This window comes from Drosophila obscura, unplaced genomic scaffold, assembly GCF_018151105.1.
Source record: "Drosophila obscura isolate BZ-5 IFL unplaced genomic scaffold, ASM1815110v1 contig_186, whole genome shotgun sequence".
Taxonomy (NCBI): domain Eukaryota; kingdom Metazoa; phylum Arthropoda; class Insecta; order Diptera; family Drosophilidae; genus Drosophila; species Drosophila obscura.
Window position 1 is genome coordinate 7,186,831 of NW_024542774.1, and position 13,745 is coordinate 7,200,575.

At 49.9% G+C, this 13,745-nt stretch overlaps 5 protein-coding genes across 7 annotated transcripts; 3 read left to right on the forward strand and 2 right to left on the reverse strand.

Moving 5' to 3' along the window:
• The first annotated feature begins 2,602 nt into the window (after window positions 1-2,602).
• On the forward strand, window positions 2,603-3,654 carry LOC111073862 (gastrula zinc finger protein xFG20-1). The gene is made up of 2 exons (XM_022366403.2): window positions 2,603-2,959; window positions 3,032-3,654. The coding sequence occupies exons 1-2, from the start codon at window positions 2,942-2,944 to the stop codon at window positions 3,575-3,577; spliced, it is 564 nt and encodes a 187-aa protein (XP_022222095.2). The 5' UTR covers window positions 2,603-2,941; the 3' UTR covers window positions 3,578-3,654.
• Window positions 3,655-3,936: 282 nt separating this feature from the next.
• Window positions 3,937-5,603, forward strand: LOC111073833 (U3 small nucleolar RNA-associated protein 18 homolog). The gene has a single exon (XM_022366357.2). It carries the CDS (start codon window positions 4,016-4,018, stop codon window positions 5,522-5,524), a length of 1,509 nt encoding a protein of 502 aa, XP_022222049.2. The 5' UTR covers window positions 3,937-4,015; the 3' UTR covers window positions 5,525-5,603.
• On the reverse strand, window positions 5,582-6,843 carry LOC111073839 (nuclear pore glycoprotein p62). Its single transcript, XM_022366368.2, has one exon. It carries the CDS (start codon window positions 6,758-6,760, stop codon window positions 5,621-5,623), a length of 1,140 nt encoding a protein of 379 aa, XP_022222060.1. The 5' UTR covers window positions 6,761-6,843; the 3' UTR covers window positions 5,582-5,620.
• Window positions 6,844-6,985: 142 nt separating this feature from the next.
• LOC111073836 (alpha-N-acetylgalactosaminidase) lies at window positions 6,986-9,393 on the forward strand. Of its 2 annotated transcripts, none has more exons than XM_022366365.2 (8): window positions 6,986-7,362; window positions 7,536-7,658; window positions 7,714-7,743; window positions 7,802-7,849; window positions 7,925-8,102; window positions 8,162-8,733; window positions 8,791-9,092; window positions 9,175-9,393. In XM_022366365.2, exons 2-8 carry the CDS (start codon window positions 7,567-7,569, stop codon window positions 9,204-9,206), a joined length of 1,254 nt encoding a protein of 417 aa, XP_022222057.1. In that variant the 5' UTR covers window positions 6,986-7,362; window positions 7,536-7,566; the 3' UTR covers window positions 9,207-9,393. The 2 variants fall into 2 exon arrangements, with proteins under 2 accessions (XP_022222057.1, XP_022222056.1); XM_022366364.2 differs by having other exon boundaries at window positions 6,987-7,448.
• A 214-nt stretch (window positions 9,394-9,607) lies between these two features.
• LOC111073835 (hydroxymethylglutaryl-CoA synthase 1) lies at window positions 9,608-13,733 on the reverse strand. 2 transcript variants are annotated; one of them, XM_022366363.2, is made up of 2 exons: window positions 13,631-13,733; window positions 9,608-11,656 (listed from the first exon to the last, which is right to left on the reverse strand). In XM_022366363.2, the coding sequence occupies exon 2, from the start codon at window positions 11,596-11,598 to the stop codon at window positions 10,201-10,203; it is 1,398 nt and encodes a 465-aa protein (XP_022222055.1). In that variant the 5' UTR covers window positions 11,599-11,656; window positions 13,631-13,733; the 3' UTR covers window positions 9,608-10,200. The 2 variants fall into 2 exon arrangements, with proteins under 2 accessions (XP_022222055.1, XP_022222054.1); XM_022366362.2 differs by lacking the exon at window positions 13,631-13,733 and adding an exon at window positions 12,464-12,634.
• Window positions 13,734-13,745: the final 12 nt, after the last annotated feature.

The following is a 13,745-nucleotide window of genomic DNA, read 5'->3' on the forward strand; positions in this document are numbered from 1 at the left end:
AGGCAAGGCAAGGCGTCATCGTCATCGTCATCATCATCGTGTAAGAAGAAACCCCCAATGGAATGGTGGTAAAAATTACAAGCAATTGCAGCACAAGTACAACAAACACCAAAAGTACAAGGAATTGCAATAAGAGCCTTTGTCGAGTGCCGGAGCCAGTGGCCCTGCCGCAATTGACCTGCTCAATGAAATTCAAGCAATCATCACCATCAACATTTCGTTTCGTTCCGATTCGATTCGATTCGATTGGACACGCTACTACACGCCACCGCACATGCCGCAAGTGACAATCATTTATATTTAATAAACAACTAACGCATGCATGGGAGGAGGTTAGTTTCTATTGTTGGCCAGGGCAGCGGCAGCGGAGACGAGCGGCCATTGATTGCTGGCAGTCGTGGGATGGTTACAGGTAGCATACAAAACGCCCAGGAGAGGCAGTAACCCAAACGAGTACGACAAATACTATATAAATATGTACAGGAACAACATGGATGGATGACTGACTAGTTTTTAGGAACAGAAGCAGTTGATACTCTTGCTACGAACAAAGCATATAGTGACGTCTTCTCGGCGTTACATAAAGCTTCGCAATATAACAATACCGTATATTGAAGGGTATGCCAGACCAGTTACAACAACCACCGGATAACAAGTGAGCGAGCGGCCATTGTCTCTGGCCCGTTAGAAATTGTTTATCATGCATTTTGTTCGATTCAGAGTCTGAATAATGCAGCAGGTGTATGGCAGTGGGAGAAAGAAAGAGACACAGGCAAATAAATAAGCGAGCATGAAAGCGACGAGGGAGGAGGAGGAGGAGTAGTAGCAGAAGAAGAAGAATGGGGAAAACAGGAAAAAAGGCACAAACAACAGTGCCAGACACAAAACCATTCTGTATCGCTTTGGGCGGCATTCAAATTGAATATTGAAAGCATCGAGCACAAAACTGCCAAACGCTTGAATTATGCATTAATGATGTCGATGTCTCTGTCTCACTGCCATAGTGGACAGCGCCAGAAGCAAAGGGGCAGGACAGGACAGGACATGGCATGGCGGGGCAGGGGCCGCAAAAGAAGGGTTTTGTCCGTCGTCAAAGCGTGGCAGCAGCAGGAGCAGAAAATAGACAAGAACAACGGCACCGCGTCCATCGCCACTGTTGTCCACTTTCCTTATCGCCTCTGGCTGCTTATTAATTTTTTATGCGTCTGCTATTTTTATGCACTAGCCGCAAGCATTTTATTTTCTCTAACCTCATCTTTCAATAGTTTTCCTTTCGTGTGTACACACTCCTCCTGTGCTGCATTGAAAGTCCAATGATCCCTATCGATAATCCAATGTCGATCAGCAGCTTCAACAGACCAGTGTTGTTAAACCACGCAGAGCGATATTCACAACGGCAGGAAAAAGTTAATTACCAGCATTTTGCGCAGCAAAGCAAAAGCGCATGCTGTAGAAGATTATCAGGGCCAAAAATAAGGTACGGGCTGGACAATCAAAGTGGTGTGGTAGTAGGTGCAAGCGATGTAAAACGCATTACATACCGCAGAAACCACCATCACCCACGCGGGCGTATGCCGACCGCAACATGTTGTAATGCGTGTGGTCCCTCCTCTCCACCACAGACATCGCAATCGCTTTATCAACATTTGCATGGGACAGCAGCACCAGCACCAGGACCGGACCGGACCAGAGCCTCGCCCCTATGCACAATGATGGCCAAGGATTTGGGCGGCGCACGACCAGGCCAATACTTTAAGCCCATATGGCGGAGTGCTGCAGTGCCAAAGGAGAAACTTAATGTCAGCACGCTAATCTGTCACTCACTGGGAATGGAATGGGACTGGCGCAGAGATAGGACTGGGATCTGCGACATGCTCTGGCTACTTAAGGAGGAGCACTATGGTTGCGCTTCGCTCCGCCTCGCTGCACAGGAGAGCGTGGGGTGAGTATCTGGAGTATCTTGGGGATGATGACGATGGTGCAACAATAATGCCACAAAAGCAACGTCGCATCCTTTGAAATGACAAAAATTTGTTGCTTTCAGTGGAGCTTGACGCGCTGCTTGACTTGCCATCAGACACTTGCGGGACCACAAGCCATCACCAGGCATCCAGATCAGCCCACGCCCTCTCCTGGGCAGGGGGGAGAGGACAAGCAAGCCCAACGCGCCTTATCAACTATGCACGGCTTTGTCTCTAAACGATTGTCTGCCTGTGCCCGTGCCTGTGCTCTCCTCGGTGGAAACCCAACCTGTTTTCTGTGTGTTCGCCAGCATCAGCACCAGTACCAGTGCCCCAGCGTCAGCGTCTTTTGTTGCGCTTAATGAATTTTACGTAAATTTTACGAGCGCTGATTTCTGCCAGAGAGAACACTCCCCTGCCACACCACTACGGGGAGGACAACCACCCACCCAGGCTATTAATCTACACTTTAGCGCAAGCACCAGCCCCAGGACCGCCCTGACAAGGGGGGCAAGACGACTCCTGCTGCTGCTGCTGCTGCCTTCACACTGCGTGTATGCCTGTGTGTTTGTGTGTGTGTGTGTGTGAGTATAATGACAAGTTCAACAACAACTTAGCATTGTCTTCTTCTGACAACGACGAGGACGACGTGCTCCGACATTTGTTTGCCCAAGTTATGCAAATATTTTTATAGTCAAGACGTTTTTGTTTAATTGCATATTTTGACTCGAATTACGCGTGCCATAAAGCAAGGATCTGGAAAATTACCACAACCATGGGTGAGGAGAGCAGGAAGACCCCCAACGCACCGGAACCGTATGAGTACTTTTTGTCTAGCCCTGGAATGCAGTTTGACAGAAAGTACTTTCGAGTACTCTCTCTTTCTCTCTCTCTTGTCACACACACACACACACACGTACACACAGTGACGGCACACTTTCTAATTTCTTCGTCGAGCATCGCAAAGGGTTTGGAAAATCATGGAAAGGAAATTTGACGTAATGCTATCCAACGAGGAGAAAAATGGAGTCGTTACCACCATTCACATATCGCCATATGTCCCGATCCAGATACTTGAGCAGCCAAAGGTCAGCCCAGATCCGAAGTTCCACTGCTGCCACTGTGGCAATAAGTTTCAACGCAACGGACCCTACATCGTTCATGTGCGTGCCTGTAAGCGTCGCACCGAGTTGAATGCGGAGCGGACGTCAGTGGAGAATAAACCCAAGCCTAAAATCAGCAATAAGCGCGTAAGCTCTGCTGTTGAATCCGCAATTGATGGGCCCAAGAAGAGGTGCATCACTGCTGAGCCGACTGGAAGCTGCGACCTGGAAATAGAAGCAGTGCCCGTGCCCACCATTAAAAAAGTGTTTACGTGTATTTTCTGCAAGCAGCCTTTCTCCGTCGAGTTTGAAATCGGAAAAATACGTCGACGGTATGCGTGCAACGAATGTGCCACAAAGATCCGGGCCGAAGAGCAGATACGCACATCAGTCAAATCGAAGAATCGGTTTTTGTGTGAGGATTGTGGCATGTTGTACAAACTGGAGGCTAATTTGATGAGACACATGAATATATGCAAGGTGTTGGTCGAAAATCGCACAAAAAATGATTAAATGTATTAGTTATCTTTTTTTTCTCATATCAATAATATATATGGAAAACAATCTATGGAAAACATCCATAATTTTTAGCATAATTGTTCGTTTCTATGTGTTCACCGTATAATTTGTAAAGCCTCTATAATTTATATTAATGCTAAGAGTTTTTTTTTATTAACTTTCGAGTGGAATATATGTTAAAGCAAAAATTGTGTACTATCAGCTTTTAAAGCTGGCGCCCAACATTTCATTTCTTACATATTTTTAAAGATTTGGCCACACTAGTGACTATTTGGTGTTTTTCATCGGTATATTTTGAAAATGAGAAGGTATATTTTCGAGTATCAGGCGGTATATTTTATAAACAAATCCGCGGTCACACTGATCGTGTCGCACGTGTATAATTTGCAAACATTTTTATTTTCAAATATTTACTCCGCTTAAGCTGCCAAAATGAGTTCAGATGAGTCCAGCGACGGGCTGGAGGAGCTCAAAGAGCTGATGGCCGTCTATGCCAAGAATGGAAACCATAAACCTGCCGCCAGAGAGAACCGAAAGAAGGCAGCGGCCCCTGAGTCGTCATATGTGGAAGTGCCCATGGAAAAAGTAATTTTCGGCGACAAGCAAAAGTTTTTGTCAAACCTAGCCAAGTCTGTGGGCAAGAAGTGGAACCCCAGCGATGACGAAGATGCTGCTGGGAGTAAAAACGATGCGGAGCAGTCAAACGCAGGCAAACGGAAGGCGGCCTGGACAGACTCCGACGACGAGGATGTACAGCTGGGCGATGTGAAGCGTCCCACGAGGCACACTGGACCTCTGACACACTTGCGCAAGGATAAGTCATACAAGGAGTATCTGACCGCTCGCTTCCAGCGCAATTTGAACCAGCCCAAGTGGGCGGAAAAGCAGCAGAAGGACGACTCGGGATCATCGTCGGACGAGGAGCTACTGAAAACTGTGGGCTTCATAGATCACAAGGCCAAGAGACGCGAGCTGCGTCCCAAGACACTGAACTTTAAGCGTGTCAAAGATCTGAACCGAGCCACATACTGCGAGGGGTTCGTAACCAGCGTGCAGTTCCATCCCAGCAGCACAGCGGCTCTGGTTGCGGGCGAGAACAGCTTGGCCACCATCTACACGGTCGACGGACAGAAGAACGAGAAGCTGCACAGCATGCGCTTCAAGAACTATCCCCTGCTCTGCTCCCGCATCGCACCATGCGGCACCAAGGCCTTCTTCGGATCTGTCCGATCGCACTTCTACGCCTACGATCTGCTCGAGGCCAAGGAGACCAAGCTCTTCCTGCCAGGCGACATACGCTCAATGCATCGATTTGAGGTCTCGCCCTGCGGCAAGTACATCGCGGTGGCTGGCAAGTTTGGGGCCGTCCACCTGTTGACTGCCAACACCAATGAGCTGCTGCACAGCTTCAAGCAGGAGGGCGCCGTGCGAGGACTGGCCTGGACGGCCGACTCAAAGCGTGTGCTGTGCTGCGGATCCAGCTGCAATGTCAACATTCTGTCGCTGCGACAGAACATCATCGAACACTACTTCATCGACGACGGCTGCATCAACGGACAGTGCGTACAGCTAGCGCCCAATCAACGCCTCCTGGCCACAGGCAGCAACGAGGGTGTTGTCAACGTCTACGACTACGAGAGCGTCTTCGCTTCCAAGACACCGATGCCCGAGAAGCGCTTCATGAATCTGCGCACGGCCATTACGGACCTTCAATTCAATCACTCCTCGGAGCTGCTGGCCCTGAGCTCCAATCTGGCACCGAATGCCGTGAAGCTGGCCCACTTCCCCAGCGCCACCGTCTATTCGAACTTCCCGGACCAGAACGATAACGTGGCCATCGTGAACACGATGGCTTTCTCACCGCACAGCAGCTTCCTGGCCTTTGCCACCAAGGGCAAGCGAGTGCCCCTCTTTAGACTTAAGTACTTCAAGGGTTATTAGCCATCGGCAATGTTCTGTTCCCCCCCATATCGTTCTGCAAGTAAATCCATTTGTATATAGTTACAACGATCATTTATTTCAATTAAAATGTAGACTTCACTTCAATGGAGGGCGAAAGACGTCGCGCTTCTGGGTGTCGTGGATCTTGCCAATGTCGTCGAGCGTCTTGCAAATGTTGTTCGATTGCGACTCGATCCACTGCAGCGAGCTCATGTGGGCATTGAGGATCTTGCCGATTTGTATGATGGGGTCTGTGTGGTCCTGGCCCTTGCTGGCCTCGTTGAGGTTGTCGATGATCTCCTTGAGGTCCTCGGACATCTGCTTCAGCTGGGTATCCAGATTCTCCACCATGAGGAAGGTCTGGTTGCGCTCCACGTCGACCCTTGGCAGGCCGCCGAACTCCTTCTCCAGGGGCGCTAGACTCTCCTCCAGCTCCTTGTGCTGGGTGGCAATAAACTCGAGCTCCTGGTCCAGCACCTGCTGATCGTTCTTCACCTTCTTCACGGCATCGTTGAGTTCGATAATTTTGTGGTTGTTGCTGATGAGTAGCTTGTCCCAGGCGTTGATCTGCGTTGCCTGCTCGGTGAATACTTTTTCCTGCTCCTCAAACTCCAGGGTCCACTTGTTGATGTGCTCCTCCAGTTGGTTGTACGACAATTGTGAAGCATTCGAAACGGCCGCCGAGTCCGTCGTCTTGGTCTCGGTTGTTAAATTGGCAAATGCCCCGCCGGTGCCGACAGCAGGCGCCACCACTCCAGTGAGAGGAGCCACAACAGCGGCTATCGGTGCCGCTGTGCTCTTTGGCGTTGTCGTCAAACCGAGTGCGGGACCACCGATCAGTCCAGTTGTGGGTGCGGCGGCTGCCTGGGTTGGAGCTACCGTAGGCTGTGCCATGAACCCACTTCCAAAGGCTGGCGCTGCAGCTGGGGCGGCAACTGGCGCCACAGTTGACGTTACGCCTGTGTTGGATCCGCCCAAGGGGGTCGATAGCGAAAGTGCTGGTGCCGTGCTTGCTCCAGGTAAACCAAATCCGCTAAAGGGTGGCGGAGCCTGTGCCTTTGCGCTGTCTGCATCTCCGCCACCCATGTTGGGACCGGCTGGACCGCCAAATGAAAATGCTGGCTTTGCGGCGGGAGCAGCGGATGCGCCTGCTACTGGCGCTGAAGTATTCATGCCGAACGAGAACGAACCTGCAGCTGCAGGGGCACTTGTGGTTGTAGGCAGCTGGAATGCCATTTTAGTTTAAGCGCAATATCAAAATTTAATTCTCAAACGAAACACGCCAGATTTAGGGCTAGAAGTGGTCTTACAGTGTTGGAAAACGCTACTTGATCTGTGGTATTTTTTAGCCGCAAATCTTTAGCCTCAATGCGAAATAATTAATCCGCGTACATTCAAAAATCCGAGCCGCCACAGCATTAAAGGTGCATGGAAATTGATTCCAAATCAAAAAGAAAGCAAACATCATTAACGAGAATGCTTTAGTATGTTAACTTCGGGTATCTGTAAGTGGAGAAGCTCCGATAAGGTAACATTTAGGTCAAGAATTTAATTACAATGGCTGCCGACAGTGCAGTGGGAATGCACTTCACCCGAGTGTAGGGTACAAATAACTGTGCATGCTCTGGAGGCATCTTCCCGTGTTTTGTCGCATAGTTTAGGTGGCAAACAGCGCATAATTAAACAACAAAGCGTATAAGAAGCTGCTGTTCGGGCTCTTTGTGATAAGCTGGATCGCGCTGTGAACTGCAAGTCAATCGTTCTCGTACTTGATGTTGATAAGAGTCTCGCTGCTGCCGCCTGCCTGCTGAGATTCGATAGTTCCACTCTGGTAGGAGGTAGGTAGCAATCAGTTGAGTGGAGCACTCCGACAGCAATTCGCCACTTGCCGTGTGTATCCAACCTTCTGTTCCCGCTTGCGCAAGTAGGTTTCTGGGCAAACAGTGTTATCTGGAGTGCCCCAACACCCACTGCACGACCAAATCTATAAATTCGTGAATTCGTACCACAGGCCAGGACTCAGTCATCGCCCATAACTCGGAATGTACAGAACGTCGAGCATATTTTTGGGGACTTATCTCCTGCTGCAGCTGCTGCACGCCGGACTTGGACTCGACAATGGACTCGCACTCACGTAAGCCATCGCGTGTTTATGCCCATAATTTTCATTCTAAAGTGTTTATTTGCAGGCCACCCATGGGCTGGATGTCCTGGGAGCGGTACGTGAATGATATTTCCATTATCTTGGATTTATAATTAAGATTTGTATACTTTTAGTTTCCGCTGCCTAACCAATTGTGAACTGTATCCGAACGAGTGCATAAGGGTAGAACCCAATGAACCTTAGATTATCTTTTCAATTGGCATTTTTTGAAATCCCACCGTGGTCTTTGTTTTCAGCGAGGAGCTGTTCCGACGGCATGCAGATTTGCTGGTGAAAGAGGGCTATGCCGAGGCTGGCTACGAGTACATCATCATCGATGACTGCTGGCTGGAGAAGGACCGCGACAACAAGACCCAGAAACTGGTTGCAGACAAGAAGCGATTCCCCAACGGACTGAATCCTCTTGCAGATCATGTAAGACGGTTATCCAAGTGTTTCCTGACATCGTCGTTACTTGCGTGCACCCCTCACAGATACACAACATTGGACTGAAGTTCGGTTTGTACCAGGACTATGGCACGAACACCTGTGCTGGCTTTCCTGGAGTCATAAAGCATATGCAGCTGGATGCTCAGACCTTTGCCGACTGGGACGTGGACTACGTCAAGCTGGATGGCTGCTATGCCAACATCAGCGATATGGCCGTGGGATATCCGGAATTCGGACGTCTGCTCAACGCCACTGGCCGCCCCATGGTCTATTCCTGCAGCTGGCCCGCCTACCAGGAGGATGCTGGCGAAACGCCCGACTATACGTCCCTGAAGCAGCACTGCAACCTGTGGCGCAACTGGGACGACATCGACGATTCGCTCGAGTCCGTGGCCCAGATCATGGACTACTTTGGCAAGAACCAGGATAGAATCCAACCCCATGCCGGACCCGGCCACTGGAACGATCCCGATATGCTGCTGCTGGGCAACTACGGACTAAGCTACGATCAAAGTAAGATGCAGATGGCCATTTGGTCCATTATGGCAGCGCCACTGATCATGTCCAACGACTTGGCAGCAGTGCGTCCGGAAATCAAGGATATTCTGCAGAATCGGTTTGTTCAGCCTTCGATGATGTGTATGAAGACGTAACCTTGTATTCGCCCTTTCAGTAAAGTGATTGCTGTGGATCAAGATGAGCTGGGCATCCAGGGCCGTCGTATACTGTCGAAAAATCAGATCGAAGTCTGGAGCAGACCCATCACGCCCGTGGTCAGCAACCACCAGCACTCCTATGCCGTGGCCTTTGTCAGTCGTCGCACTGATGGTGCTCCCTATCGAATCGTATTCACCCTCAAGGAGCTGGGACTGCACAATGCCGCTGGCTATGATGTAGAGGACCTCTACGATGACAAAGCCAAGTTCAGCATCTTCCGCCCAGCCAACCAGTTTATCACGCGCGTCATTCCGAATGGCAAGTCCAAGTCTCCGTTGTAAGCTTCAATCTGCACACGCTTCTAATCGCTTGGTCTTCTTGTCTCTTCCCTTTCCCACAGGTGTAACTTTCTACAAGTTTACAGCGCTCTGAACGGGTTTGCCCTTAGCCTTTGCCCCGTTTGCTGATATGCAAATCATCCAATTGCTGCGCCGTATTTGCCATCCAACCATTTCGAATATGCTCTTTTACCAATGCTTAATGTGTACCAATGTTTATCTTTGCGATGGCAAAAGGGGAGCAAATGATTTTTGATAATAAATAATCAGGTTCGAAACCATGTACCGGTGATGATTAATTAATATTTGGATTGCACATTACAGAGTGAGTTGAAATTTGTTATTTAAAGAATGCAAAAAGAGTACCATGGAAAATAATGGCTACTACGTCATAAGAAGGAGTGTCTGGAATACGGATAATTCCCTCGGATATCCTCCCGCTAATATACCCTTAAATACAATGTTTCCAGGCAGGCGAACACAACAAAACTTAGGTAGTGCAAATAGGCTGTAATCTGTGTGTGCATACACAGATATAAACTAAAAACTAAACTAGATTTTCGGTTTTAAGTACAAAGATAACTACTGGTCCATGTGCAAGTTGTATATATAAACTTCGTTGCTCCGAAGTTCGATTTCCTGCATTTTTTATTGTTTTCAAACAATTTATGGTGTGTGTTAGTTTAGTATTGTACTGTATTGTATTGTACATTTATAGGCATAGATTTTTATTACCGACACTAGTTAAGAAGAAGAATGCGCTGGCGTGTTCCACTTGGGTGTGTGGCATAAATAAGGCCCGACTTAATGAAATGTTAATTTTCAGGCGTTGTATAAATAATATATAGATAGGTATATATGTGTGTACGATCTGTGATTGGGCAAAGACTACAAGTTCATTTCGAATCCAAATGTTAAAACGTTCCTTGCAGGGAAAGGAAGAGACCCCTAGCACGCTCTGGTACGAGCGAAAATAGTTACCAACTACAGATACAGATACGAGGGAGGCTAAGTCGAAAGTTATTGTCAAGTTGGACAGCTCCAGAGGCGGAGTAGTAACCAAACCAGAGGGGGCCAGAGGTTGTGGGTTAGTGCACTCCATTGCTAATGGTTGGGGTGCGCTCGTAGGTTCGCCGATGCAGCGAGTCCACATCCTTCAGGTAGTAGGTGCCAGGGAATAGAGTGCCCACGCTGCCCGTAGGCGTGTAGGGAGCCGCATGGTTGTTCTTCTCGCGCACCTCCATCAGGGCTGAAAACTGCTCGGGTGCCACCTTCTCGCGCGAGTTGAGCAGCGGCAGGACGTAGTCCAGCTTGGCCACGAACTTCTCGAATGCCGCTGCATCCTGAGTCACACTGATCGAGTACATGGATGCGGCCAGCCCGGAGCCGTAGGAGAAGACACCGATGCGCTTGCCAACAAGATCTGCCGCCGGCACGCCGATCAGCAGCGATACGAGGCCCGAGTAGACGGAGGGCGTGTACATGTTGCCCACCTGATTGGCCAGCAGCAGCGTCTTCTTGGTCTTGGCCTCGAACACGTCGGCCGATTGCGTGAGGAACGCCTTCTCCACGTCGCGGTCGAAGTAGGTGCCCTCGAGGGTGGCATTGTTGAAGCGCTCCAGTCCGGCGAACTGCTCGGCCCGTTTCCCCTCGCTGGTCAGCAGGAAGTCGTTGAAACTCAGGCGGCCCACCGACTTCTGCACCAGCTTGCAGAACGGCGTGTGGAACAGAATGGCATCGAAGTTATCGAGGCCCACTTTACCGTCTTGCGCCTTAGCCTGCTGCTTCTCGAACTTCTGGCGGTATAGGCGATAGCAGGTGTCCAGGGACGACAGGTAGCACTGGATGGAGAGCTTGCCGTCCACCGTGGGGTACTCGGAGCTGAGGTCTGGCTTGTAGAAGTCATAGGCATGCTCCATGTGCGTGGCCCGCAGGCCTCGCTCGAAGACCAGCGGTGCGTTTGGTCCCACCAGCATGGCGACGGCGCCAGCGCCGCCAGTGGGACGCGCTGCGCCCTTGGCATATACAGCAATGTCCGCACACACGGCCAGGGCATAGCGTCCGTCCCAGCTGGACGATTCGATCCAGTTGATGGCATTGAAGAGCGCCGCCGTGCCGCCGTAGCACGCGTTTGTGGTGTCGATGCCCTCGATGTCGGTGTTGCCGCTGTCCACGAACAGCTGCATCAGCACTGACTTCACCGACTTGGACTTGTCCACGATCGTCTCAGTGCCGACCTCCAGCCGGCCAATCTCCGTGTGCTTGATATGATGCCGTTCCAGCAGCCTACTCACAACCGTCAAACACAAGGAGTTGACATCCTCGCGGTCCGAGCAGAAGCCCATCTTCGCCTGGCCCAGGCCGATTGTGTACTTGCCCGCGGAGGCGCCATCGAACTGCTCCAGTTCCGTTTGGTCCACATACTGTGAGGGGAAGAGCACCTCTATGGCGCGTATTCCAACGTTTTCGGGCCAGTTTGTTGCCATTTTGTTTTATTTGTTGGTTTTTCTTTGTCTTCTTGTTTTTTTTTGGGGTTCCTGAGCTCTGCAAGGAATAGAAAAGAGGGTGGGGAAAAGGTTATTGACTGAAATCGAATGGGGATCTCCTATCCACAGGTCCAATTTCCATTGCCACTGTGTTGGAAAACTTTCACCTCTCGGAAATTCTGCGCAATGCGGTGTAAACGGTTTCGAATTAAATTAAATGCGCTGCGACTTACAAATTGGACGAGGGCAAAGCCAACTTGTTGCACGCTCGAGCTGCGACAGACGTGTGTGTGCCGACCGCTCAGGGCAGTGGCTGAAGAAGTCATCAAAGTCGGAGACGGAGACCAGCAGCAGCGACGGCGACGGCGACTGCGCAACAGTGGGGCCAAAGCTGATGATTTCCCTGGCTTGAATGTGAATGAACAGACAGACAGACAGACAGAGAGTGAGAGAGAGAGAGAGAGAGACACAGTAGTAATCAGGTGGAGAAAGTTTCCCCTCGCTCAACCAAACTTTGAACAAGAGAACACTAAACCAAACCAAAGGCAGCAGCCAAAACAAGGCAAAGTAAGCCACAGCCAAAATGCACGCATCACAGAAATGTAAGTCGGGGCTAAGACAAGCCCAAGTTATTTCCACCAAAGGGACAGCCAAACAGACAGACAGAAGGGGCGCGGATGATGCTGTAGGACAGGTTAGAGGAGCGCCGTCGCAACGCCTTCTTCTATGTAGGTCATATCCACAAATGGCTCTCCCTCTCGCACTCGCACACGCTCTCCTCTCTCGGCTCTCCGCTCTCTATTGTATAACTGATAAGAGAATGATGACCAACCGAACCACGAAAGAAATTGATTGACATGTTTACCGTTATTGTTAGCACCTGCTGGCCACACAGAAATCGAACTTTTCTACGTTTTCACTTTTTCGTGTGTGTGCCTTTGTCGGGTTTATTTTGGATATTCTCTGTGTGTTTTTGCTGTTTGCTGAAGCGCCAAACGCGAAGCTCACTCGAACGAATCTCTCTGTGGACTGACGGCGATCAAGGCGCTCCACTGCCATATGAGGCCAGCGCCATCCGTTGAGTGCCTGGGGGCACTCGGCGTCGCGTTGTAAGTCAATGCCAAGTGCTGCCAGAAAGCTCTTTGGGCGAACAAGTAGCCGATCGTGCATAATTACGGAAATATTTATCATTTATCGCTTAGAGATATGTATAGCCTGTGGAAACCGCACGCACGGGTTGGGTAGAGAAGCGGGTTCCGTCGTCGCCTTTTGTACTGTTGCGATGGGGGGATAAGATCAAAGCGACCCCTGATAAGCCACCGCAGACGGAACAAAGCCATTTCCCCAATAAGTAGTCGGGTTTATTGTATTCCACAATAACTAAGGATCACCCGTAGCGGACAAGGTCCAACAACGTAGGGCAATGCTATGGAAATGGATGCACTGTTTATGCAATGGGGAGGAAGGCAGTTCTGGCTCTGTGGGTTTATTTTTAGCCCTCAAACTTTGGAAACTTTGGAACTGTAGTATAAACAAAGACAATTACTCAGCGAGAAATGTGTGAAATAAATGGGAATTCCTGCCCCCTTTGCATACACACTTAGCTAATTGCTCTGCCCACTTGAGTCATCGCTACATTTGGCAGATCAGGCCACCGCCACATCAGAGACAAGTCAAAGGTTACGCTGCCAGCGCACGTGTGGCTATAAACTGGGCGATAAGCAAACTTTTTGGGGGCACGTTATGAAATAGTATCAGATCAAAATGAAATTCTCAGACAGATGACACGAACATTTAAAGCTGAAGAGTCCAATTAATGGGGCTGAGGGCAGGCGAAACACATGTCACTGGGTTGCACTCCTTCTTCTTCTTCTTTACTGAACTGGACTCCTGCAACCAGGCATTTCCTTCATCGCTCCATCCTCCATTTCAAATGCCGACTTCTGGTTACATCAGCGGGCGACGTGTTGCTCGCATCGCCTGTTGCCCCGAACACGCACTTCCTGCACTTATGGGCTACCTGCTCACTCACTTGTGGATATGCTGGTCCGAAGCGTGTGTATAATTTAACTAAACTAATCTTTTCTAATTAGGCACTGGCTAAATGCAAATACTTTGCTTTGCGCTGCGCCGCACGGCAGTGCTGC

Bases quoted from the DNA above. Each gene is read 5' to 3' on its own strand.
- LOC111073835 (XM_022366363.2), bottom strand. From the start codon at position 11,598: ATGGCAACAAACTGGCCCGAAAACGTTGGAATACGCGCCATAGAGGTG.
- LOC111073833 (XM_022366357.2), top strand. From the start codon at position 4,016: ATGAGTTCAGATGAGTCCAGCGACGGGCTGGAGGAGCTCAAAGAGCTG.
- LOC111073836 (XM_022366365.2), top strand. From the start codon at position 7,567: ATGTACAGAACGTCGAGCATATTTTTGGGGACTTATCTCCTGCTGCAG. The intron at 7,744-7,801 runs GTACGTGAATGA...GTATACTTTTAG, and splicing joins GGCTGGATGTCCTGGGAGCG to TTTCCGCTGCCTAACCAATT. The intron at 9,093-9,174 runs GCAAGTCCAAGT...CCTTTCCCACAG, and splicing joins CACGCGCGTCATTCCGAATG to GTGTAACTTTCTACAAGTTT.
- LOC111073839 (XM_022366368.2), bottom strand. From the start codon at position 6,760: ATGGCATTCCAGCTGCCTACAACCACAAGTGCCCCTGCAGCTGCAGGT.